The following is a 27,314-nucleotide window of genomic DNA, read 5'->3' as shown; positions in this document are numbered from 1 at the left end:
CCTCCACTCGACCACAACCGGGTCCCCGAATCCTGGACCCCCGATAAGGGTCGAACCAGATAGAGCGGGTCGCGCCATAGGCTTTGCCGGCGGCGGCAGAAACGGCTCAGAAAAATGACTAAGTGTGAAATGCTGAATTTTAGGAATCCATATCTCCGGTTCCGGAGGGACCAGAGGATCAAGGTTTAGGGTATCTGTAGTCACTGCTCCGGCATCACTGCAGAACCATCCTTAACCCTCTTGGACCAACCCGACGGAGTATGGACCCCCTTGAAAGTTCGGGACTTTTTCCCATTGATTCTAATGGGGAAAAAGCCGCATGGTGAAAAAATGACTAAGTGTAAAATGTTGAAATGTGTAAGTCCATATCTCCGGTTCTGGAATGCCCAGAGGGATGGGATTTGGGTGACATGTAGCCAAGGTTCCGGCTTTAATGCATGCCCATTTCCAGCCCCCTCAGACCAACCAGACGGAGTATGGACGACTGTAAAGATTTGTGGATTTTCTCATAGACTTCAATGGCGGCGGTCCCCCATTGAAAGTCTATGGTAGGAAACCCCATTGACTACAACGGCGGAGTTGCTCCATTGAAACCCATGGCGGCGGAGCCCGTTGTTTTCAATGGGGATTTAGTGAAAAGCTGAGATTTCTTTTTCAGTGGAGATTTTTGTATTAAAATGATTTAATGGGCATTTGTGTAACTCCGGCTCCATAGGTCGTAGCAAGTCGCTTTTTGGATCATATGGTGTCCCAGTTCTGGCAATGAGAACTGGGAAGTTTGGACCTGCTAGACCCAACGGAACCGGATATTTTAATACGTTTATGTTTTATGCTTTATATTGTATTTTAAGGTATGGATAAGTTCCAGAGGAAATTCTTTTGGCCATAAGGTAGCAGATGGCCCTAGGAGACGCCCAACTGTCTAGGACTTAAGTATTCTTCAAAGGATCTTGTCACCCTCCCTGTTTACCTAAGGGCGGAGGAGGCTCAAGCCAGATCAGTCTTTAAGTGTCCCACTTCACACCTTTCAACAAAGGTTTTCCTGCCAGAACTCCAAATGGATAGACTGGCTGGCATTCCTGATGTAAATGTGGGGCTTCAGAAATGAGACCCCCAGAGTTCTACTGCGCATGTGCCAACTAGCAGGGGGGCATGGGTCAGAATGCTTTCCCACGTTAGTGAGTGGCTGGAGGTAATTGAAAACCAATCCCCTGTGCTTAAGGTTAAGAATAGAGGGACAAAGGATATATAAACTGCTGTTCCCTATATTCCTGTGTCTTCGTTTGCTGAATGATTTCCTGATTGCTGAGAGAAACGCTATGCACTGTCTTCCTGCCAGAGGCCTTACATGTCTTTGGTGTCTTGATGACTATGAAGAGTGCTGTATGAACTGCCAGTCCAGATATGACTGCTTCATCATTTCCATTTTAAGTGTCTATATTTTGCCTGTTATCTGTACATTATTGTGTGTTCACCTTTATCAAGGAATAAATTATATTTGTTATATCTTAAGTCTCGTCCCAGTTCAAACCCAGGTATATATATATAGTTATATATAGTTTTGGTGTAAATTACAACTTGTCACAAGCTACCGTGACAATACATTTGTTGAACATTACATGGGTCTTGCTTGGATTATTATGAAGGCCCAACTTCTTACTTGCTTTAACGAGTTCTTCTTGATTTGTGGCAAAAATGACAAATGTCTTCTGCAAGTTGTAGGTGACTCAAGTATTCACCGTTAATTTTGATTCCTTTATCTTCCCAAAGCAATATCTTGAACAGTTCATCTAGTGTTGCTGTGAAAAGCTTTAGTGACTCCCTGTCACACTCGCTCACTTTTTTGTCTTTACCGTGCGACGGCGGGGTCACGTGAGTGGTTCGCCCAGTGAGGGCAAACCATCTACGTGACGTCACTGCCACTCCCCCGACACGCCTCCCCGTCATGTCTGTGTGCAGGATAGAAAATGTCTCCTGCTACAGGCGAGGGTACACCCTGGACGCAACCTTACTTGATAATACTCATCTTGTGTGTATTTTCATGTAATTTAATGGTCGATATGACGTGCTTATACATGTTACTTAGAATATCAATGTACACTTCTTGAACACTTTGCCTTAATGCATTTTAAACCGCTGAGGTATAGACAGAATCAAATACTTTTTTTGTAATCTACGAATCCTAAAGTGTTAGCTCTTATTCATTAGTTCGGAAAATCACTTCTTTTATGACTTGAATGTCGTCCGATGTGTTGTATCCACTGCACCTGTTCTCTATGCTGGGTGAATACCAGGGTCTGTTGCAGACGATTTATGAGTTTCTTTGTAAAAGTCTTGGAAGTAATTGGAAGTAGACTGATTAGTTCTTAAGGTTTTCTTTGTCTTCTTTCTTGTGGATGAGGATAGCAATGGCATTGTCCTGTTTTTTTAAGCAGCATGTAAAGCTTTGCAAGGATTTTCCACAGCTTCTTTCAAGATCTATTTTTCATGCATCTTATTGCCTTTTCCACTTCTAGAAGGATGCATGGAACATCATTGGTGTTCTCTTCTCACTTGTCTTCTGCTGGATTATGCCCTGTGTTATCCGTGTTCTGATACAATTTTTAATGTAAAAGTCCTCAACTCTGATGAGTGCCATTCTCTTCCAGCCAGCTTCAGACTCTGCCTCACCCATAACATAAAAACTCACTTCAAGGAAGTTTGTGACATTCTCCTCAAATCCTAAATGTTCATTCTCCTGTCTGTGTTGCCAAGAAAAAAACATAACTCCTAGCTTCATGGCAAGCAGACTTTAAAACACACCAACCTCCTTCTCCCACTGTATCTTATGTTTCTACTCTATTTTCGATTGTTGGCTCCTATGAGCAGGGCTCTCCTTACCTACTGTACCAGTGTATGTTAATGTATTTTTTGTTCACATCCCATCATATTATGTATTGGTTTAGTGTTGCACTATATTTTGATAATCATGTAATTTATGCCTAATTGTATATATAACATGTTGCTCACATTTAAAAAAAATAAAACAAAACAACATATTTTGTTTTCCTTGATTGACCTGGGCCCCCCTGGTTGCTGGTAAATCTCCCAGACATGAAAACATGTCTGGGGTAAGAAGAAGGTTGTTTGGGTTGACACCATATTTGTATTTCTTTACCAGAAATGGGCAAATAAGTTTAATTTACTGGGAACTGAGGGGTACCCTCATCGGAGAGCATTATAGTTTTGTTTATAGCATTATCATTTCTTCTTCAGGTGTTGGAGCTGCCCGATCTGGAAACCTTACATTTATGGTTGGTGGGGTGGAGCAAGAGTTCAATGCTGCAAAGGAACTGCTGACATGCATGGGAGCCAATGTGGTCTATTGTGGCAAAGTTGGGACTGGACAGGTATGCTTTATTTTTATAAACTCTCTTATCGATGTAGAAACAACATGGAGACTCTCAAACAAACGTGTAATCACAGAGCTACTACTGCTGCCAGAAAATCATGGCTTCTCTGAAAGAAGTGGTCATGATCCATCCCTTTAGCCGAAGACATAGGGATTCTTATTATAGGGAACCATACACAATGAGTGGAGTTGGTGGGACACCAGGATATGAACTCTGAGGATAAAGTTTGCCAGACCTCTATTGACATCTCAATCAACAAGTTTCAAACGCAAGACAATTCTATAGTTTTGCATATTTTAGGAAATTTGTTGAAGTACTTTTGAAGAACAAGGAGGGGGGGGGGAGAAATCAGAGCGATCCTAAGATAAGAATAATATATTAAACGTAGAATCCCACTGCTTTATTATAGCAGGGTAACGTAAATCCAAGCTCTCTAAACCCACAAGCACTGATAAGCAAGGCTTCCAGTTCAACATCTACAGTATTTGAGAAAAACATGCCATGTCAATTTGGTTAGTTGTTTCTTTACTAGTATAATAATGCACCTTTTTTTAATATTTAATTAAAAATATTTTATTCTATATGAATCCGTTTTATACATTATGAACATGACTGGATCATAAACAAAAATTACTATCTATTTTCAGGCTGCAAAGATTTGCAACAACATGCTTTTAGCCATCAGCATGATCGGAACTGCAGAAGCAATGAATCTTGGAATCAGGTATGTGCGTTTTTATTTATTTTGCTAAAACAAATAGTGTGTGTGTGTGTGTGTGTGTGTGTGTGTGTGTGTGTGTGTGTGTGTGTGTGTGTGTGTGTGTGTGTGTGTGTGTGTGTGTGTGTGTGTGTGTGTGTGTGTGTGTGTGTGTGTGTGTGTGTGTGTGTACACGTCTCGTATATCATATTTATTTTTTCCTTTAAACATGTAACCCTACCTGCCCGGCTCCTAAGGAGTTTATAGAAAATGTCTCTTAACTTGGCTTTCTCATTGTTGGTTACCTTGTCAGGCTGGTGGATTGGTACAGGCTGGGCATCGGTAATGCAATGATGTGTGCCAGGAACCTAATTTATACAAACAGCACCTTTATTAATCACCGTTTATAAAGTCTCATTCACAACATACACATTATTTCTTGTATATGTCCCCTCTACCCTAAGGGAATTAACGGCTACTACAGTACTGGAGCTACCTGTTGGATGTATAGAAGGTCTGAACCTCCGCACAGAGTGAGCCTGGGGTGTCTGTGTGTTGTGTACTGTATATTCCTATATGGTGCAGCGCCTCCATCTATGAGGATCCTAGGGTAATAGGATTGACTCCTCATAGGACTAGTATACCTAGGGCACCCTAGCGCAAACTTTTGATGCTGCGCCCCCCTGTCTGGCGTCCCCCGGTCTCGCGCCCCCTCCCTTACCTGGCATCTGCATCAAATGAAGTTCTAGGGTCACATGATGACGCCATGGAGACGTGGCTGAACCACGTTAAGTTTTATGATGCATAGGCCTCACGCGATCCCCCCCGCATTCATTTAAATGCCTTGGGGAGGAGCGCGGCACCTCTGCAACCGGCTGCGCCCCCCAGACAAATCTCCCGCCCCCCAGTTTGCGCACCGCTGACCTAGGGTATTCTTAATTAACACACTCACAATCAATAAAATATTGGCAGGCTCCGTGGACACTACCTCCCTCTTGCTTTGCTCCGGATCAACTGCCACTCTCAACTGTCAAACCTTAACTCCCTCGGAACGCGGCAGAACATCCTATCCCACAAAAATGGCTGCTCCGTCTCAAACGGCCGCCACCGCACTACACACATCGCCTATACCTAACATGCGGCGCCAAGTTTTCAGTTGGTAGCAAATTTTAGCACATTTGTACTCACAGGTGCTGACTTTCATAGTGTGTATTATGTGTGTGTAGTGGTGTTCCCCTGCTCCCCCCCCCCCCCCCTTGTACCTCCGTTGCGGGGGCAGACCCGCTGGCAATTCAGGAGGGTGGGGTACGCTCCGGTGCTTCGGAGGCTCCGCGACGACCCGGAAAGCATAGGGCGCCGCCATGTTTGATCGTTGCGCATGCGCAGTGCAGATGTGCGGTGGGGCGCCCCTGGTAGGTCGCGCATGCGCAGTGTAAGCGCGCGAACAGCTGGCCAATAGAGAGGAGGCTCTGAGGTGGGACTACAATTCCCATAAGCTCCCATTTAGCGGAGGCCCAGATCTCGCATTAGTAGTCTCTCTATATCAGCAGGAAAGGTGTGTGTGTGTGTGTGTGTGTGTGTGTGTGTGTGTGTGTGTGTGTGTGTGTGTGTGTGTGTGTGTGTGTGTGTGTGTGTGTGTGTGTGTGTATACCATAAAGTCAAACATATATCATTAACTCTATATTGAAAGTATTTATTACATGGCATGCATTGTGTTTTCTAGTGAATCTGTTCCATGGGTATATATTGTCTTTATTTTTATATAATATATTGACTAGATATTTATAGACTCTTAATGACCTGTTTACACTTCTTATATGGACACAAAACATATATTAGTATGCACATTAAAAAACATAATGGCATCAGATGTCCTCTTAATTACCATATGAAAATTGAGTTGTTTTATTGAAGTGTGTTCTTGTCTTTAATGTTAAATTACCTTGACCTATTATGTTGTCACATAGTAATTGAGATAAAATAGAAATTTGCTTTGCATCAGTGATAATTGGTTTATCAATATCCCAAGCTATTTACATCTTAAAATTGAATGTCTGTAAGCTGTTGAAAAATCCCTCTAAAAAAAAAGAAGCTGTTATTAAACTGCCATTATTTACAAAGAATTGCTTTGTATAATGTTTGTAACCCCTTGATAAATAGTATGAGGTGACATTAGTAGTACAGGGAAGTGCAAAGAGGTCTCTGGTTTAGATCAGTGTTTTTCAAAAGGGGTTTCTAGGATCCCTTGCATTCCCCAGGGATCCGTAAAGGGTTCCCTGGAAATTTCAAGTCTTGAAAATGTTATCAAATACAAAAGAATTTACAATGTATCTGATCTCAGACGCGCTATTAGGGAGGGTTGCGGTTCCTTACAATGCATCTAATCTCAGATGCGCTATTAGAGAGGGTTGGGGTTCCTTACAATGCATCTGTTCTCAGACGCGCTATTAGAGAGGGTTGGGGTTCCTTACAATGCATCTGATCTCAGACGCGCTATTAGAGAGGGTTGCGGTTCCTTACAATGCATCTAATCTCAGATGCGCTATTAGAGAGGGTTGGGGTTCCTTACAATGCATCTGATCTCAGACGCGCTATTAGAGAGGGTCGGGGTTCCTTACAATGCATCTGATCTCAGACACATTATTAGAGAGGGTTGGGGTTCCTTACAATGCATCTGATCTCAGACGCGCTATTAGAGAGGGTTGGGGTTCCTTACAATGCATCTGATCTCAGACGCGCTATTAGAGAGGGTTGGGGTTCCTTACAATGCATCTGATCTCAGATGCGCTATTAGAGAGGGTTGGGGTTCCTTACAATGCATCTGATCTCAGACGCGCTATTAGAGAGGGTTGGGGTTCCTTACAATGCATCTGATCTCAGACGCGCTATTAGAGAGGGTTGGGGTTCCTTACAATGCATCTGATCTCAGACGCGCTATTAGAGAGGGTTGCGGTTCCTTACAATGCATCTAATCTCAGATGCGCTATTAGAGAGGGTTGGGGTTCCTTACAATGCATCTGATCTCAGACACGCTATTAGAGAGGGTTGGGGTTCCTTACAATGCATCTGATCTCAGATGCACTATTAGAGAGGGTTGGGGTTCCTTACAATGCATCTGATCTCAGACACGCTATTAGAGAGGGTCGGGGTTCCTTACAATGCATCTGATCTCAGACACGCTATTAGAGAGGGTCGGGGTCCTGCAGAATTTCACAATGTAATTATAGGGTTCCTTAACCAAAAAAAGTTGACGAACAATGGTTTAGGTTTAAAGTATTGCTGTCATTTTATACAGATTTCATTTCTTAATGTTCAGCTTAAAGAAAATACATAGATAATAATCTGATAGTAAGTTGTTGAACCAGAATTTTGATTACTTTGAAACAGTTGCTGTATGGTGGTCCGGGCTCATCATCTGTATGGTTTTAGGATTGTTTAGGTTCCACAATCCCAAAATATACTGTACTGTAAGCTTAAAGGTTTAAAATGTGCTATACAGGCATACCCCGCATTAATATACGCAATGGGACCGGGGTATGTATGTAAAGCGAAAATGTACTTAAAGTGAAGCACTACCTTTTCCCACTTATCGATGCATGTACTGTACTGCAATCGTTATATACGTGCATAACTGATGTAAATAACGCATGTGTAACAGGCTCTATAGTCTCCCCGCTTGCGCACAGCTTCGGTACAGGTAGGGAGCCGGTATTGCTGTTCAGGACGAGCTGACAGGCGCATACGCGAGCTGCCGTTTGCCTATTGGGCGACATGTACTTGCGAGTGTACTTAAAGTGAGTGTCCTTATACCAGGGTATGCCTGTAACCTCTTCTTGATGTATTATCTTTTTTTTATGTTTAATGTTTTTTTTGTTTAAGTAGGATGTTTAACTTGGATGAAGATTTTAATTAAATGTTGGTGTACTAGCACACCATGTGTTGGTGACCTAGTGATCACTTAACCTCATTGCGAAATGCATTGCTAACCCTCTGGCAATAAAAAAAGATAATCACACCATCATACTCAGTGTGTTCCTAATTTTGAACTTTAATAAAAGTTTGTGCATTGTTGGGTGCTTAAGTTGCCACGTAGTATTGGGACTTTGCACAGATTGTTATAGTACATAGTTTATAGTTTGTTTCTTGACATATGGGCTACTCTAACATATAAGCAGACTAAGTCACCGATAGGGTCCCCACTGATTTTACGGGCTTCATTTATCCCCCATTCCGGCTCCAGGGCGTGAAATAGCAGCCAGCTATCGGACAAAGGCAGGCTGCTATTAACCTGTTGGGAACTGGGCAAACCTCCTCCACATTCTGTATCCCTCCCACAGAGTGGAACTTGGTTGCTCTGATCTCTGTTAATCGGACAGAACGGTCAGTATCTCCCTGGTAGCTGTCTCCCAATCAGTACCACGAGACCTGGAGAACTGCAGGGGAGTCACTGATATGTGTCGCCTCTGGTTAATCGATATCACAGCAACAGAGCACTACTGGCAGGGGTACTGAAATGTAATAATAATAACTTTATTTCTCATAGCACTTTTCTGCCAATGGGGACTCAACCCATCCCTCCCACCCACCCAGGTTGTTGTGTTTTTTTTTTTTTTCCCCCCCGCTGCTTTGGGTTCAAAAAAACCAGGAGCTACCCTGTAGTCTAAACCAGGGGTGTGCAAACTTTTGGAGCGCCGCCCTCCTGCCAGCACTCCTCCCGTGTTCGCGCCCTCTCTTACCTTCCTTGAGCGTCATATGACGCTGTGGGGTCATGTGACGTCACCTGACCCCTTACGTGTGATGTCACGCCGCATGACCCTGCGGCGTCATTTGTTGCCATGGAGGTACGCCAGACGCCGGCTGAATCGCGGTAAGTTGATGTTGCAGAGGCCTCACGCGATCCCCAGGCATTTAATTTTAATGCCTTGGGAGGAGCGCAGGGCCTCTGCAACTGCCCGCGCCCCCCCAGAAAAATCTCAAGCCCCCCAGTTTGCGCACTTCTTGTCTAAACTTAGCATTGGTTGAACTTGGTGGACATATGTCTTTTTTTTTTTTTTCCCCAACCTCATCTACTATTTAACTATGCACCCAACAAGCATATGGACATGGTTGTATTTTTGTGTGATCAAAATTCTTTCATCCCTTTAAAGGTGTGTGTGTGTGTGTGTGTGTGTGTGTGTGTGTGTGTGTGTGTGTGTGTGTGTGTGTGTGTGTGTGTGTGTGTGTGTGTGTGTACCCAAACTTCATCCAACTGGTACCAGTTGAAAATGAATGAACACACACTCCAGTATGCAGGTCCCAACACTACCTGCGAAAATTCTCATTTACCTCTGCAGTGGATGGAGAAGGGTCTCAGTGGACCTGTCCATAAGGCAGTGATGGGCGCCAGGAACTTTATTTATACAAACAGCAGCTTTATTAATCACTGTCGGCAAAGTCTCATTTACACTGTACACATCACTTTGTGTATAGTCTCTTCACTGTTATATGCTTTTTCTGACTGTATCCTCTTCCATAGCTGCCCCTAAATCTCGGCCTACTAGGGAGGTGCTGAAGCTTTACTGATTGTTACCTAAGTGATTTCGCTGCTGTGTAGCGGCGGTGATGTTCCATCTCCTTTGTACTACTCTATCTGTAATTAGCATCCCTGTCTTGGGTACTGAATGCCACCACGTGGCCTTCTGGGTGTAAGTCGGTAATGGAGGCTCCGATGGGGCTGGTCCAACTATGCCTCTGGGCTGTGGTTTTGCCTTGGGGCTGCGGTCTGTTGAGCCCCCTCTGGGCATAAACGGCCTCTGTGAATCTGTAGAGCAGGGGTGCGATTAACTTTTACATGCGCTCTGGCACGTCCTGCGACGTTGTGTTGTCATGGCAACCCGTCTCCATTTGACGTCAGTGTAATTTCACGCCACGTTGTCATGGCAACAAACATCCCCGTTCTCAGAAGATGCAGGAGGAGAAGCCAGATAGACGGTAAGAGGCAGTTTCACGCACCCCTGCTTTAGAAGTAGCGTGGAGCCATGTCTGGGAATGCTATCTAAACGGCACTGTACCCAACTAGAAAATGATGAAGTGGATCCTTATCATATGCTATACATATCTATATTGTGAACCTATATACACTATTCACAGTGAGATCCCTCTTTAACTGTTATGTATATCCTGCAATTACAGCACTACCACTGGGCAGAAGGCGGCACTATGATTCTACCTAGTCACCCAGCACATGTGATGGGAAAGGGGCGTTACTCTGTGTGGGCCCACACCGTTCATCCCCTTAAGGCCATAGTAATCCCAAAAGGGGGTTACAACTAAACTATTTGAACAGGGGCAATACTATAAGTCTCAGAAGCTCCTGCAGAGCAGGGAGAAAATATGACAAGCAACATCATGAATCATAGGGGCCTGGAGGGGATTTTAGGCGCCTGGACTACCATGCTGTCAGTGTGAGATAAACGGGAGGCAAAGGTGGTTATACATTTAGGGGTGCAGGCAAGCCCGGCCTTAGAGTTTGCGGCACGCTGGCAGTAGGGCCCCTTTGGAGGAAGTAGTCCGGGACAAATTGTACTTTCCTGCCGGCCCGGGCGATTCCTTGGAGTGGCTGTCCTCCTACAGCGTCATATCACGTTGTCATGGCAATGCGTCATCATGTGATGTCAGGTCACCATGACAATGAGACACTGCAGGAGGAGGGCTGATCCAGAGAAGGCAAGACCCTACCGCTCGCCCCCCCACTCTCACTGCTCGTCCCCCCCTCTCACTGCTCGCCCCCCCTCACCGCTCGGCCTCCCTCTCACCGCTCGCCCCCCCCCCCATGGGGTCCACCTTGTCCCTGATTTTTTTCCGCCCTCCCCCCTCTCCTGCCCTCTCATCCACCTTCCACTACCCTCCGTTAGCCAATCGCTGCTGCCCCCTCCTTCCAACTTGAGATTCCCCCCCTGTCAGCCCTTCCCTGCTTCCCCCCCCCATCTGCCCTCCCCTGCATTTCTGCCTGCCTCCTCCCCCCCCCCCCTCCAATCCACCTTCCGCTTCCCTCCGATATCCAATCGCTGCTGCCCCTTCCTTCCAACGTGAAATCGAACTTTTGTTATGAAGTGGGTCTTGGGGAACAGAACCGATGGCAATAATTTAGCAGTAGGATTAGTAAGTACCCCTTTAATGCCTGGAATTACGCTAGGCTCATGTTAAAAGAACAAGATTAGCATTGCGGTTTTATTTATTTCTTTTTTACCACTGAAAATGTGACATCTGATTCAATGCTTTATTTCAAATTTTGTAAAGATAATAGCTTATTTTTGTGCTTTTTTTTATCTTGGAAAATGTTCCCAATTGTAAACACTTGTGCGCATAGAAGCACAGCTATTGGCAGGTTATTATGGGGACTGACAGACTGTCATCATTTTGATAGCTTGAGCAGTATATCTCTTGAACAGCGATGGAGCTCTTATGCAGAAAGTATCATATGTTCCCAGCCAATTTACAGGGAAACAGCAATAACATTTTATCATGGTTGAGAGCCCAGTAGCTGCTTCCTATTAAACTTGCCCTTTCAGATACCTGTCTCGGATTAATTTGTTGATTTCAAATGGAAACTCAGTCTTTTCCAATGAAGCATGACTTTCTAGGAAAGACTCTCGCTGAATGACAATTATATTCTAGCTGGTTTTAGACCATTACATCCTTTGGTCTTAGTGGAAGACAGAGGACTTCAGTAACTGATTTTAATACCATGTCTAATATTAACTGTCAGTTATAAGGAAGCCAGCAGAACAATTCTCAAAAAGATGAAATGCAAAATGCTTTCTACTTGCTCTTTTTAATGGCACAATTGCTTCTGAAAAGGGATTAACATATAACTGGTTTCTTGAAGAAAATGAGCATTGTGGAGAAATATGTCACTTTGAAAACTAGAGGTTAAAGCTGACATGTAGTTTGCACTATTTGTATTTATTTTGTTATTTTCTGTGGCATCTAGGACATTTTTTTTTTATTGATAATTAATTGATAAAACACAGTTTAGAGTTTTTTTATTTCAGGTTACAGGCTTCATCTCTTTCAGCACTAACAATCTATTTTCTGTGTGGTATTTCTTTGATGTTTATTAAGCTGTGCTGAAACCAGGATGCTGTCGAACATAATGTATCCCACTGCTGACAGGAAACAAAAAACTCAAAAGGAAAATTAAGTGAAATTCTTAAGGCATGAAATGGAGAGGGCAAGGTGTGAAAATATCCGTAGGTGAATTGAATGAGTGAAGAAGAAAGTCATGGCAACGTTTATTCCTACTGTATGTGATACTTTCATACTTTAGAGCAGCAGTTCAAGCTGACTTCCCCCCCCCCTTTAATATGTGCATCAATACAATTCACACAATGATAAGTAATTAGGCAAGTTGCTGATGGATCCGTTCTCCTGTGATCGATTGGCTGAGTTTCGGCTCGGGAGGTCACTAAATGGCTGTCAGTGCAGCAGAAGAGGACCAAAGATGCAAAGTTCTATGGGGAAGATTATGTGACCAGGCAGTCACTAGATACAGTTGGTGCACTGCCAGAGAGATGGAAGGGCTCAAAAAGGGGTGTGCCAGAGCCTGTTTCAGAAGAGGAAGGGGATGTGACTTTGTAAATGGTTGCTATAGAAACAAAAAAATGCATTCAGAATTGTTTTTTTATTTTCTTTTTTTAATGCTACAAGTATTTTCTCCTAGTACAGAACTGATTTATTGGAAAAAAAAAAAAAAAAACCATAGGACATTGCGTGGTCTGCAGCTTTTTTTTTTTTTTTTAACCCTTCCTTTCTATAAGGATGGGATGCAGGTGGTGCCCTGGAGATGAAACGCTCTAATTTCAGTTCCAGGGACCCCCTGGCTCCCGAGATACGTACTGCTTAATATAGTGCGTTGCAGTCCACTCGAGGGTAAACAAGATGGCGGTTTATATCTCCTGTGTCATGCAGGCCAATAGGAAGCCGAAACGTCATCCGTTGTATCCCCAGTGGCACAGGGAATTTAAATAACCCGGCAGTACCAGCGTTACCTTCACTGGTAAGTATCTCTGGAACCACAGTCCCTGAAGCTGAAATTAACATGCTCCAGAGACCCCCCAATGCTTTCCATTCTGGTAACAACAACAAAGTATTGCTTTAAAAAGTGCTTTTTACAATTTACTTTTAATTAATTTCGTCGGATATTATGACAATATTAGAAAGTTAGACGCTGGCAGATAATGAGCTCAAGTGAGATGAACAACATGAGAATATAACCAATCCATTCTGATGCTCTCTCGCGTAACGACATCAATGTACCAAGGACTGTTGTGAGATCAGCTCTCCCAAGAGCATATCGTCTGACGTTAGATTTAATAACTAAATATAATTTAAAGTTAAATCAATTTGATATCTCTTATTTTTCCGTGAGCATTTTTAACCATCACTCTGACATGTGCATGCGTTCCCCATATAGGTTGTTCTAGTTCCAACACCCTCAAGAAGTTCTTTCTCCGACGTTTCCTGGATCAGCCACCTTCTGTCTTCATAACCTGATGCTCTGATCTAGAGTAGAAATGTGCAAATGTGTTGAAATTCAACTTTCGAAAATTCACATATCATTTTTTTTTTCTTCTTCTTATTCCCCCTCCTCCAAATGCTTGTACGTATATATTTTCTATCTTTTCAGTTTTTCAAGATTTGAACATTTTATTTTGTGTGGTTGAATTTCCAAATACTGTATTTGGCAATTTTCAAATATTCTAAATGTAAAGAGAAAAAATAATCTAGTGATGGCTTTTAGCAAATATTCACAAATGCAAAAAAAAAAAAGTTTTCGATGCAATTTTTTGGACCCAAAAATCACCAATTTCTGACTTAGAGCATTTGTTTCTTTTTTTTAAAAAAATGCCTCAACACCATTTTTACGGCTTGGTGCATTTTTAAGTATCTTATCTAATGTTCTTTCATGCACAAATCTTTTCCTCGTTAAAGGCCATGATGTGGTGGTTTAGATACTCCTCACTGCTCCCTACCTGGGGAACTCCCTCACACTCGGCATACACCAAGCACCCTCACTCCCCACCTTCAAGTTAAACCTTAATTTGCACCTTTTAAAAAAAAAAAAAAAAAAAAAAAAAAAAAGTTTTTCAATAACCCAGACCAGGGATCAGCAACCTGTGGCTCTTTCTGCACCTACTGGTGGCTCAATGCTGGCCGGCACTGGGGAAAGAGCTGGGATAACTGGCCTGGCGGCTGCGGGGGACACACAGCCAGCGCTGTAAGTTGGGCCCGAACTCTGCGTCCGGCTGCCGGTCCCCAGCTCTCCTATGGCGGCCACCAGTGGAAGCTCCACCCCACGCATGTCCGCCTGTCGGTGACATTAGTTGGGCGTGCCCAGGATTAACTTTTGCATTCGTCGGCAGGATTGGCACAGCACTGGAGGCCTCCTCCCACACAGAGTCTGTGTGTCTGCATTTTCCCCCTTTCACCCTCACCTCTTCCCCTCTGCTCATATCTCCCACAGCAGACAATTGACTCAACTTCCAGCCCCCAACTACCAAAATATGCCAAATCAAGACGTCTTTTCACCCACATATCCCAAATGTAGGGATTTAGTCACCAGAAAGTGAAGCAACGCTGCACTCTCACCTATAAATAGCTTTTTTGGGGGTTGGTCTGCATCTACTTTGTTTTTGTCGGAAGGAACAGTGTGTAAAGTAGCAGTGTTCGGCACCCCCCACCCTCCCTCCACATAGACCATTGCGAGTCTCCGCCGGGTTTGATCCCTGTGATAGACTTTTTTTTCCCCTCTCCGTTTATTTATTAACTTAGTGTGTGAAGATATCAGGGGAGAATTGAGTGAATTGGAGGGGGAGGGGGGGGAATTGGGTGTGTGGGATAATTGAGTGAGAAAGGTGGGGGGAGGGGAGAAGGGAGGACGAGTTAAAAAATAAAATATGCAGGACCAAGTATATTTTGATTTTATTTTGCGTTTTTTGCTCAAGGGTGCAAATGACAAACAGAACAATTTAAAAAACTTTATACAGATACAGTACTTACTGTGAGATACATTTTATTCTCCCACATATTTTTTCCTTTCCCCAATTCTGATTTGAAGCACGTTTTTCATATGTTGATGCTTATACAGTATATACCTATTACTAGTGTGTGTGTACAGGATGTGTTTCTGGGGGTTTAATCCTATTCATGCATGTGTTGCGGCTCTCTAAATATTTTGGCCAAAGACATATTTTTTTCAAATGGCTCCTCTTCCTTGAACGTTTGCAGACCCCTTGCCCAGACTCATGGCTGCTGCCTCACACCCACAGTCGCTCCCAAGCACTGCCATCTTCTGCACTTATTCCCTCCCCTGCTGTCTCTGTAAACCTCCCAACATACCACTTAGATTGTAAGCTCTCGAGGGTAGGGATTTCCTTTCCTATTGTCTGATTTTGCCTGTTCCACTTATTGTAGTATTCCCTGTACAGTATTAGCTTTTGTAAAGCACCAAGTAGACTGTGGACGCTATATAAATAACTAGCTGATCTACCTGGCATTGCCCGGGATTTAATTTTCCTGCTCCCCCTGTCTTTCTCTGCTCCCCCCTCTCCCTCTACTCCCCCCTCTCTCTCCGATGTATGTATGTATGTATGTATGTTTGTATGTGTATGTATGTATATATATATATATATATATATATATATATGTATATGTATATATATATATATATCTATATAGATATAGATATATATATATATATATATATATATATATATATATATATATATATATACATACAGTGTTCGACAATCCTATACATTTACACGCCCAGGGCGGGTGGTTTTAACCCCCGGGCGAGTAAATATTGGCCCAAGCAGCACTAGTGTTCGTTTTTTTAAATTTCCCCCCGCTTGCGCTGAAATTTCCCTGCTCGCACTGCCTGAAAAAAAAAAAAAACTCCCCCTACCTGACTGCTGATTGGCGCGCGCTCCCAGGCTTTGGGGCGCGCGGCCAGGCTCTATATGAGCCAGCCCCCAACGAGCGGCCATTTTTTCTGCCGGAGATCTGTTGGAGGGTAAGTACTCTCCAATACTCCATCTTGCGGACACTTACTCTCCTTCCCTGCAAGCCCCCTTACTCCCCGCGCGAGGCAGGTGTCCCCCCTTCTCTCCCTGTCCCCGCTTAACTTGGCTTCCCGCGCGGGGCAGGAGATAGTAGTGGGGGTGTTTCCCCCCCCCCCCCCCCCCCCGCTTACCCGGCTTCCCGTCGGTCCCCGCACGGGGCTGGAGATGGTCACGGGGGGTGGGGGGGGGGGGTTGCGAGCGCGGCAGTGGTGGTGCTCGGTCCTGCTGCCTTTCCTCTTCTTCCCCCTGTCGTGTGTGTATGGGTGTGTGTGTGTGTGTGTGTGTGTGTGTGTGTGTATGCATGGGTGTGTGTGTGTGTGTGTGTGTATGCATGGGTGTGTGTGTGTATGCATGGGTGTGTGTGTGTGTGTGTGTGTGTGTATGCATGGGTGTGTGTGTGTGTGTGTGTGTGTGTATGCATGCATGGGTGTGTGTGTGTATGCATGGGTGTGTGTGTGTGTGTATGCATGGGTGTGTGTGTGTGTGTATGCATGGGTGTGTGTGTGTGTGTATGCATGGGTGTGTGTATGCATGAGTGTGTGTGTATGCATGGGTGTGTGTGTGTGTGTGTTTGTATGCATGGTGGGTGTGTGTGTGTGTGTGTGTGTGTGTGTGTGTGTGTGTGTGTGTGTGTGTGTGTGTATGCATGGTGGGTGTGTGTGTGTGTGTGTGTGTGCATGGTGTGTGTGTGTGTGTGTGTGTGTGTGTGTGTATGCATGGTGGGTGTGTGTGCATGGGAGAGTGTGCCTCCCCCCCACCCTGCCGCCTCCCCCCCAAAGATTACACTAAGCCCAGCTATCTTCATGACGGCGCGACCGCCACATGAGGTGTGGGGGGGGGATGCCGGTCTGCCCGCCCGCTCGACCACTAGCTTATGCCGTGCGGGACATGCCGGCGAGGGGAGCAGGGCAGTGGCGGCCACGGCGGTACTGACTATCCCCTGGGGCGCCCGCTGGGGGACACCTCGCCATGTGCCTCCCACCCACCCTGCCACCTCCCCAAAGCTTCCACTACGCCTGAGTGAGGTATCGTGGGGGATGGGGGGCGGGGGGAATGCCGGCCTGCCCAGCCTTTCTCAGTTCTGATTTTAGCCCATCCATGCCCCAATAATTTATTAGGATAAGTGGGCGGGGGTGACTTATAAGAGAACCTCATTGCTTTGTCCTTGAATTCTTCCCTTTTTTTTTTTTTTTTTATCCCAAGGAATAAAAAAATAAAAAGGCAGGTTATAATTAAAAATATAAAGAGGGTCTTTTGGGGGCGGGGGGTCAGCGAGGAAGGGGGGCCCGCCGGACGGGAGGTGCCAAAGGGGTGGTGCTCCCGGCCGCATACACTGTTAAATAAAACATTGTTTGGTTGATTGTAACAATTTCTTATGCTGTCTACAGTTATTCCTAATGTATTTGTCCCATTCTACACTCACCCAGTCACTCACTCACCCAGTCAGTCTGTCACTCACCCAGTCAGTCTGTCACTCACCCAGTCAGTCTGTCACTCACCCAGTCAGTCTGTCACTCACCCAGTCAGTCTGTCAGTCTGTCAGTCACCCACTCACCCATTCAGACACTCACTCACTCACTCACCCACTCACCCATTCAGTCACTCACCCACTCACCCATTCAGTCACTCACCCAGTCAGTCACTCACCCAGCCAGTCAGTCACCCCCCCCCCCAGCCAGTTACCCAGCCAGCCACCCAGCCAGCCAGTCACCCAGCCAGCCAGTCATCCACCCTCTCTCTCTCCCCCCCACACTCTCTCTCCCCCCCCACACTCTCTCCCCCCCCCCCCCCACACTCTCTCTCCCCCCCCCCCACACTCTCTCTCCCCCCCCCCCACACTCTCTCTCTCTCCCCCCCCACACTCTCTCTCCCCCCCACACTCTCTCTCTCCCCCCCCCACACTCTCTCCCTCTCCCCCACACTCTCCCTCTCCCCCACACTCTCCCTCTCCCCCACACTCTCTCCCTCTCCCCCACACTCTCTCCCTCTCCCCCACACTCTCTCCCTCTCCCCCACACTCTCTCCCTCTCCCCCCACACTCTCTCCCTCTCCCCCCCACTCTCTCCCCCACACCCTCTCCCCCACACTCTCTCCCCACACACTCTCTCTCCCCCCACACTCTCTCTCCCCGACACACTCTCTCTCCCCCCACACTCTCTCCCTCTCCCCCACACTCTCTCCCTCTCCCCCACACTCTCTCCCTCTCCCCCACACTCTCGCCCCCACACTCTCTCCCCCCACACTCTCTCTCCCCCACACACTCTCTCCCCCCCACACACTCTCTCCCCCCCACACTCTCTCCCTCTCCCCCACACTCTCTCCCTCTCCCCCACACCCTCTCCGTCCCCCCCACACTCTCCCTCCCCCCCACACCCTCCCTCCCCCCCACACCCTCCCTCCCCCCCACACTCTCCCTCCCCCCCACACTCTCTCTCTCCCCCCCACACTCTCTCTCTCTCCCCCACACTCTCTCTCTCTCTCCCCCACACTCTTTCTCTCCCCCACACTCTTTCTCTCTCTCCCTCCCCCCACACTCTTTCTCTCTCTCCCTCCCCCCCACACACTCTCTCTCTCTCCCTCCCCCCACACACTCTCTCTCCCTCCCCCCCACACACTCTCTCTTCCTCCCTGCGCCCCACACACTCTCTCTCTCCCTCTCCCCCACACTCTCTCTCCCTCTCCCCCACACTCTCTCTCTCCCCCACACTCTCATACTCTGGATCTCTTATTTACCCTATATATCTTAACTGCCCTATACTACACCGGAATAACCTATACTGCTTTCTTCCAGATCTGACTCAAGCTTCACACGGAAGACATCGGAACCCCCCCTAACCCAGAAGACAGGTAAAGAACACCTTCCCTCCAATGTATAACATTGGGTGAATGAGGGTACCTGGACATTGAGGGACTGCGGATCAGGTAAGATCCCAGGCGGGATTGCTGTTTTAGATATTGTGAAGCAGGGATGTCCAGACACTGGTTAAGGGGTTCAGGAAACTAGTCATTCACACCTGGCTTTTATTTCTAGATCCGACATTTACACACACACTGTAGTATAATGTAATACAATAAATACATTTATGTCAAAAACGAATGTTGTTCTGACTAGGAATTTATTAAATGTATTTTATTTATATATTTTATTTTAAAGCGGGGTTGTAGGAATTTATTAAATGTATTTTATTTATATATTTTATTTTAAAGCGGGGTTGGGGACGGGACTAGGGGCGGGACTAGGTGGCGAGTAGATTTTTTGGTTGGGCGAGTAGATTTTTGGGTGATTTGTCGAACACTGTGTGTGTGTGTGTGTGTATATATATATATATATATATATATATATATATATATATATATATATATTGGTGTGGGGTTTGTGTGCGGGGGGGGTGTGTGCATGTATTCATGTATTAGAGTGTGTGTGTATGTATTGGTGTGGGGTGTGGATGTGTGTGTGTGTGTGTGTGTGTGTGTGTGTGTATGTATGCCACCTCTCACTCTGCCGCCCTCTTCTCTTCCCTAAACACACAGCTCCCCCCCCCTCACCTATTTCCACCCTACTGGACTGGGGAGGGGATATGCTAAGGGTGGAGTGACTGTTACGCCCTCCATAGGCGTGGCCGTGATGTCAGGCCACCCCGCAGGCTAATGAGGTGAGGGTGCAGACAGAAAAACATTTTTTGTGTATATATATTCTACTGTACAGACATAACCTTAATTCCAAGTGACCTCATTATGTTCTGACTATGAATCCCAATGCTATAGGAATTCTGGCGTTCCTACCTCTGTGCTCCTGCTATTGCCTCTGTCCTGTAACCCTATCTGACTACTTCTGTAGTCCCATGTTGAGGTGAGGGAAGGAAAAGCAGACGCAGGACCAAATTTACCAAGCGGTCTTCTTCCGTAAGGCCGCGCCTTCAATTGCACTTTTATATTTAGTTAGTTGAGTGTTTCACGGTCCAATTGATAGGCGCACGTATTTTTCTTTTCTTTTTTGTATGCGCCTATAGTGCCACCGGCAAAAATTATATTTCGCCGGGCGGCGGCGCGGGTTTCCGGCCATTTGATTGGTTCAAGGGCCGTCACATGACGCGACAGCCCTTGAAAAATCAAATTTTGCCGGCTACCAGTTTTCGTGATGTCGCTTCGTCGCATTGTCGCCGTCGCGCTTACTATAAGCTCACGCGGCGGTAGCAATGCGTTTGTTTTCGGGCAACGTCGCCGGCACTATAAGCGCGGCCTAAGACAACTGCCAACGCTGGAAGACCTCTAAATGGGCTCTAAGAGGACTTCCAGTACTGGAAGGTATCTTATCACAGTAGATTGCATAGTCAATGTGGCTAAAGACCAGGACTTTGAGAGGAAAGTGATTATTTTTCTTGGGAGATGCAATGATCTACTCTAGGTTGGGGATAGAGGTGGTGGTGGTGGTGGGAGGGTTGATCAAAACTTAAAAGTACATACAGGGTTTCAACAAAGCATAGGAGGGGAGCATATTTCAAAGAGAAGTGATAGAACAAGAGGTCATGATCTTAAACTAAAGGGTGGGAAGCTGAGGGGAACTGTAAGAGGAAGAAGTCTTCATGGAAATTCGTATATTCGTGGAATAGCCTCCAAACAGACGTGGTATGGGAGTAAGGGAATTCAAACATGCTTCGAAATAGATAACAGGCTCTCCTAAATATGAAAAAGCCAATGATCAAATAGGATTTGCAGCAGGTAGTAAAACGGGCAGACAAGGCGAGCCAAGTGGTTCTTACTGCCGTCAAATTCTGTGTTGCTATGAGTTGCAGAAATTCAGGAGGAAGACTGAAATTATAGGTCTTGTTTTCTTGAAACCTTTAAATGTCAACAAAACCGTTTTTCTAGCTACATTTGTTCATTTGCAGGCCAGTGAGTAGTGTGGTGTTAACTCGTCTGACAGTAGCTGGGCTATTTTCTCTTTGTTTTTGTAAGAAATGTGTGTTTTATGGTAAGTTTGGATTCTGCATTACTTTTACTGTTTGTGTTCATTTCTCCCCCCCCCCCATTCTTAAAAAAAAAAAATGATTATGTAATTTTAGATTTCAAATTGAAGCGTGTATAAAAACAATTATCTGGTTTATTATTTTTTTTTTTCCATATCCGAGGCTGGAATATAATTTCTTGGCCACATTTTCTTTTCAAGTCCACAATGAACATCAGTTTATGCCATAAACCTAGTGATAGAACAAATGATGTTTCTGCTTGGGCAAGCCTTGTTTTATTAGGATCAGCAACCTTATCAGCAGCTGACCCAGAACTATACTGCATGTCTGTGAAAAGAAAGAACATATGTCACATCTCCATGTGGACTGCTTCATAAGCAGCAGTGTTTAATGAAGATTTAATAAGCAGTGTTTATGCAAGTCCTTAACAAAGATAAAGCTCTTATTTGGATCAAATCATTGCAAGCATGTTTTTTTTCTTTTGGCGTGGTTTTTCATTACCTAGCTATATTTCTATGTATTATACACACACACACGCGCGCACACGATATGAAATAAAGATAAAAAGGTACAAAAAAGTAAAACAGGACAGTCAATTGAGGGAGGGCTCAGCGGGAGACTGAAATGTTGTCAATAAATCCCCCCCCCCTTTTTTTTTTGTATAGTTGTGTGTGTGTATCTATATATAGATATCTCTATCTATCTAGATATCTATCTATATATCGGTTCACAGCAGTAATACACGTGACATAACGCATAAAAGGAATAAGCGCTTCAGACATAAAGTTACGTTAGGAAAAGGAGTCCCTGCCCTGAAGAGCTTACAATCGAATTGGTAAATAGGCAGAATTTCGAAACAGTGTCTAGTTCCATGTTTGAGATAGTCCCCCTCTGCATGCGTATTATTATTTTTTAAGATTTCTTCACCATACTGTACAACAGGGAGTCATTAGACCTCTCTCTTTATTCACTGCCTACTGATTATTTGAAACTGTGTATTATATTCCTAAAAATTAGCCCAAACATCAATTAATATGACTGCTGAGCCCCCTCCCTTAGTGACATTAGTAGAATTAAAAAAAACCTTATCTGAAATGAGATTTTTTTTTCCTGATGAGATCCTTTTGTAGTCTGCATGAAAAACAGCTCTGTGCTGCGTAATGGGGCGGAGAAAGAATACACCGCACGAGTTGTCACATGAGCACTGTACTGCAGGCTTTGGGTCTTTGATGTAAAATTTGAAAATAAACTCAAATACAAAAAAAATTAAAATAAGGTTGGTAAATCTGCTTTAAATGGCATTGCAGGGATCTCGCTTTCATACCAAGTCATATTGTGGAGGAACTGCACCTCTAAACAATGCAATACACAAAACAACATTTTGTAGTACGTACTTTGGTTTTGAAATGCACTTTATTCTGGCCCATATATGCAAATGTGTGTGTTTGTAGGAGTTTAGTAGCACAGTTGGTATATGATTTGTATGTAGGCTGCATGTTTCTCACTCCTTCAAACGCCCATTGCACATGTAAACGTGTGTGAGATATATTTAAAGTACACTTTAATATTGCATCAATACCTTTCTCCCCAAACTTTCAGGCAATTGTATAGTATTTGTGTTCCATCTCTCCATGGAAGTGGTAAACAAGGCAGTATAATAACGTAAATGATAGATTTATGTCTTTTAATTTTATATTGGTTACTCGCTATATCTATATCAATACTCGACCATTTTTTTTAGACACCTAATAAAGGGTGAAAGATGACATTGGGTTCATCGTGTGTAAAACAAGTCATCCTTGTCTGGATGCTTTTTGACATTAATTCTCTTTCCTTGACCCTTTATAGATTAGGGCTTGACCCGAAGCTGTTGGCCAAAATCTTAAATATGAGCTCTGGCCGGTGTTGGTCAAGCGATACCTATAACCCTGCTCCAGGGGTTATGGAAGGGGTACCCTCTGCTAATAATTACCAAGGTGGATTTGGGACAACTCTCATGGCAAAGGTATTGTATCATGCACATTGTAACATACCTACCAATTTGTTTTATTGAACACCAGGAAAAAATCGGGAAAGACCTTTGTTATCATGGGAGTAATAGTAATACTAATACGTGGCTCTGGGGACATTTGCTTAATTGGGAGCAATGTTGTTGCTTTTCTGTGAAGACGCTTCCTTCACCATACACCAGGTATCCCTTATGATACATTATTGTGTGATACTTGTAATCCAATACATTGTCTGCATTTGTAGGACCAACTTAATACAATTAACTCTGTTTCTGGCTACATCACATGTATTGTAGTGGTGTACCGAGTACCCGGCATTACCCGTACATTATCCAGACCTGGCAACTGAGAAGAGGGCCCGGTGCCGGGTAATGTCAGGGTAGCTGATAATAATCTTATTACTTGCCTTTCTTACCTTTCAGCCAGCGACGGACGACATCTAGGAACAGCAGCAACGGACCTGTGGCAGTGGCAGCATCGGAAGTGTCTTCAGCCGGCGTGGGACAGCAGGAATCCATTCCATAGCTCTGCAGCAGGTAAGCAGTGTGAGCCGGGGAACCATGTGACCGGAGCAGACGGCTGTCCAATAGGAACGCTCCTGCTCCGGTCACATGGTTCCTTGGCGGCTCACACACACACACTGCTTACATGCTGCGGTGCTGTGTAATGGATTTCTGCAGCTCCCACGCTGGCTGAAGACACTTCCGATGCTGCCACAGGACCGCTGCTGCTGTTCCTAGATGTCACCGCCACCCTGCAAGTAAGTGCCAAACCGGGTACCCGGACGGGTAGAACTATTGATTTTGGCCGGGTACCCGTTACCTGTTTTTTTCCAAACTCACTACCCGGTACAACACTAATGTAATGTCCATATGGAGTAATAACAATGGTGTCACTACATTGGTCGGAATGATAAGTGCGATGATCACACCCCGACTTGGTGCTACTCCGTGTCGATTACCGCCAAATCAGGGTGTAATACTCCGTATCGCGGCTTGATGAATCCGGGATTAGCATGATTTCATCAGGAGTACTGTATCTCCAAAGGTTATGTTTGATTAATTGCAAAAACATTTAAGTCTCCAGCACTGGGTTTATAATACAAAAATGTGAACTTCTAATGAGTACCCATTTTTTTTATGCCTGCGAGTGAATTTGTTTTATCCTAATTTCCTACTTTGTCAATACTTTTTTTTTTTTTTAAATAACATTACTATACAGACAGATATTTAACACCTCCCATTACATTTTTTTTTTCTATAAAATCTTTTTTTTCATTCCGCCCTAATTTTTGGGGTAATATAACTGCTGCAACATGTTTCTTTTAGTAAGGTGTGAGCCCCAAACTCAACGATACAGTGTCGTCTTATTTAGAAGTATTCACAGTTGGGCTTCGTGGACTTTATTGTCAAAGCTGCAATATTACACCTAACTAACATTAAAAGTGGTTGAAGATGTATCGGCTGGGTGCTTTCACAATTCCCATAAATGGTACTCAAGGGGATCCGATCTGTAAATTAAATGTTATACAAACAATAAATATGTTGTACACAGCTTCATCCTGCCAAATGACACGTTCTAATTATACTAAGAATGTAGCCGCTTTTAAGTCCCTTGTTTTACAGCACAGCCTGCCCCTCATTTTCTGTAGCATTGTGACCTTTTACGTTTTTCTAATTGCTTTTTAAAAACCCATATGTAAGCATTCTCTACCTAAATAAACTTTAACTGTTCACATTTAAAGATTATTAAAACTTTCTAAAAGTGGCAAAATGGCGCGTGCTCAACATTTTTCTCAAAAGTGGTTCCAATTCCTCGGCAACTTTTTAATTGCTGTTCATTTTCGAGCATGTGGAACTGCATTAAGCCGGCTGGGGTACTGGTGTCCCAAGATCGCCACTCTCAGCAGTTCTTAGAAGTGATGTAATTCCGTTACGGGCTGTAATTACGTTTCAACACGCCATCTTTTTGGTAGCTGTGGTAGAGTATGCGTGTATAATTTTAGTTATTTAGTGCCAACAATGTATGCAGCGCTTTAAAACATAACAATACAAGGTGAATAAATGACCGACAATGGGTGCAAAATTTTTGTTTTTGAGTTGTTGGTTTTTTTGTGGTTTTTTTTAAGCAATGTTTGAGAGAACCCCCACATACAGTTCAGTTCAGAATACCCGAGCACTTTCATTTGTGGAGAAATAATGCAAATGTGTTTTCTCGTATTGTGAACAATCTATGCCATTGATTTGCCACAAGTGGCGTTACTTATTGTTTTGCAGGATCTGGGGTTGGCTCAGGATTCTGCCACCAACACCAAGAGCCCAACTCCACTGGGATCTCTCTCGCATCAGATCTACAGAATAATGTGTGCCAGGGGCTATGCTCAGAAAGACTTCTCATCTGTCTTCCAATTTTTACGGGAAGAGGAGAATTTGTGAAAGGACTTATGTTTGAAGATCGTGTTAGATTTGAAACACAATTTTTTTTGGAGCATCCCTGCTAAATGACCACATTCAAAACAATGAAAGATGGCCTAGTTAGGTGGTAAAGGTGGTTAGGAAATACAAATACATTGTTCATGCTGCCTAATCCAGTGTAATGTCTTAAGCATTTCCTAAATACTTTTCAGAAACATCAAAATGCCAAACTGCTCAACAGTAAATATTCACAATTGTTCATCAATTGTTTTTTTTTTTTTTTTTACACAGATTATTTTTAGGGTTCAGGGTTAAAATTTGGGGGAGTGGAACACTTTTTTGACGCATTTGCTGTAAGTGGTGGTTGCATTTAACATGATTACGGTCTAAGTGTGTACATTGGGATATATGCGCAGCAAAAGGAAATCTGTTACTATATGTTTCACCAGTGAGCAGTTGGTATTAAAATCAAGATTTGTCTTCTGAAAGCTGCACCGAAATGCAGAGCATGTACGTTTTTTTAATTGTCCCTAAATGGCCTTTCCTGATTATGACCTAATATATTCACTAACTTAAATTTAGGATTTGTGGCTATGAGCTAGTTAATATATTCTGTATCAAGTCTGTATTTAGACATTGTGTTAGATCTTAATAAAATATGGTACTGTAGTTACGTGCTTTCTCCTATTGGATGTGTCTTTAACTTCCTCAACATGTCTTATCCAGCACAAATAAATATGTATCATAGATTGTGTGTTTTTGCAGATATATTGGGAAGCCTTGACTTTGTTAAAGAAAAATGCTATTTTTGAGTTATTAGCCAAAATAAATTGTATTCTGTTCATGACTAGTTTGATCAATGCAACTCAATATGTAGGATGTCCCATCATACGGCACTAGAAGGGAGTGTGGAGACTGCTACATCTGTAAGTCTCTGACCACTTAGAGTTCATTCATTCTAATGAGGTAGAGGTTAGATTCATATTTCTTAACCCTATGGGAATACTGACCAGACCAGATTTTAGGCGAACATTATAGCATTACTAAGCACACGGCTATACCCTTATCTTGAATGTGTGGAGTGGTTGGTTAATACCAAATCGTTGCCTAGGGCAGGGGTCATCAAACTCTTAGTCCAAAAGAGCCAAATATGAGTAGCACAACGATTTAGAATTTTTCAAAGAGCCATAAATATATCTTCATCATACACCTCCCCCCCCCATCACATCAGGCTGCCCCCCCCCCCCCATCATTATTCCCCCCATCATATCAGGCTGGCCCCCCCCATCATTATTCCCCCCATCACATCAGGCTGCCACCCCCATCATTATTTCCACCATCACATCAGGCTGCCCCCCCCATCACATCAGGCTGCCACCCCCATCACATCAGGCTGCCACCCCCATCACATCAGGCTGCCACCCCCATCATTATTTCCACCATCACATCAGGCTGCCACCCCCATCATTATTTCCACCATCACATCAGGCTGCCCCCCCATCACATCAGGCTGCCCCCCCATCACATCAGGCTGCCCTGCCACTCCCCCCCCCATCATTATTCCCACCATCACATCAGGCTGGCTGGCCCCCATCATCATCATCCCTCCCCCCCCATCAATTCATCTCCACTGGCCCCGATCATCATCTTATTCCCCCCTCTCCCCCCCCAGGCCACAAATGCTGTCCTTACCTTATTAGGCAGGATGCAGACTTCTGTCTCTGCCAGGGT

General features: G+C 44.4%; 1 protein-coding gene across 3 annotated transcripts in view; it reads left to right on the top strand.

The window, feature by feature from the left end:
• Positions 1–26,427, top strand: part of HIBADH (3-hydroxyisobutyrate dehydrogenase) — a 120,792-nt gene extending 94,365 nt beyond the window's left edge. The window contains exons 5-8 of one of the 3 annotated variants that reach the window (XM_075586844.1): positions 3,256–3,389; positions 4,040–4,116; positions 23,009–23,165; positions 25,446–26,427. In XM_075586844.1, coding sequence (XP_075442959.1) covers positions 3,256–3,389; positions 4,040–4,116; positions 23,009–23,165; positions 25,446–25,604 — 527 coding nt within the window. In that variant the 3' untranslated portion in view covers positions 25,605–26,427. Of the gene's footprint in view, positions 1–3,255; positions 3,390–4,039; positions 4,117–13,038; positions 13,244–13,543; positions 13,634–23,008; positions 23,166–25,445 lie in introns of those variants that run through there. The other 2 variants (XM_075586846.1, XM_075586845.1) reach the window with 2 other exon arrangements.
• The last annotated feature ends 887 nt before the right edge of the window (positions 26,428–27,314 follow it).

The sequence above is a fragment of the Ascaphus truei genome, chromosome 2, assembly GCF_040206685.1.
Source record: "Ascaphus truei isolate aAscTru1 chromosome 2, aAscTru1.hap1, whole genome shotgun sequence".
NCBI classification, from domain to species: domain Eukaryota; kingdom Metazoa; phylum Chordata; class Amphibia; order Anura; family Ascaphidae; genus Ascaphus; species Ascaphus truei.
This window is presented reverse-complemented; position numbering and strand designations above follow the sequence as displayed.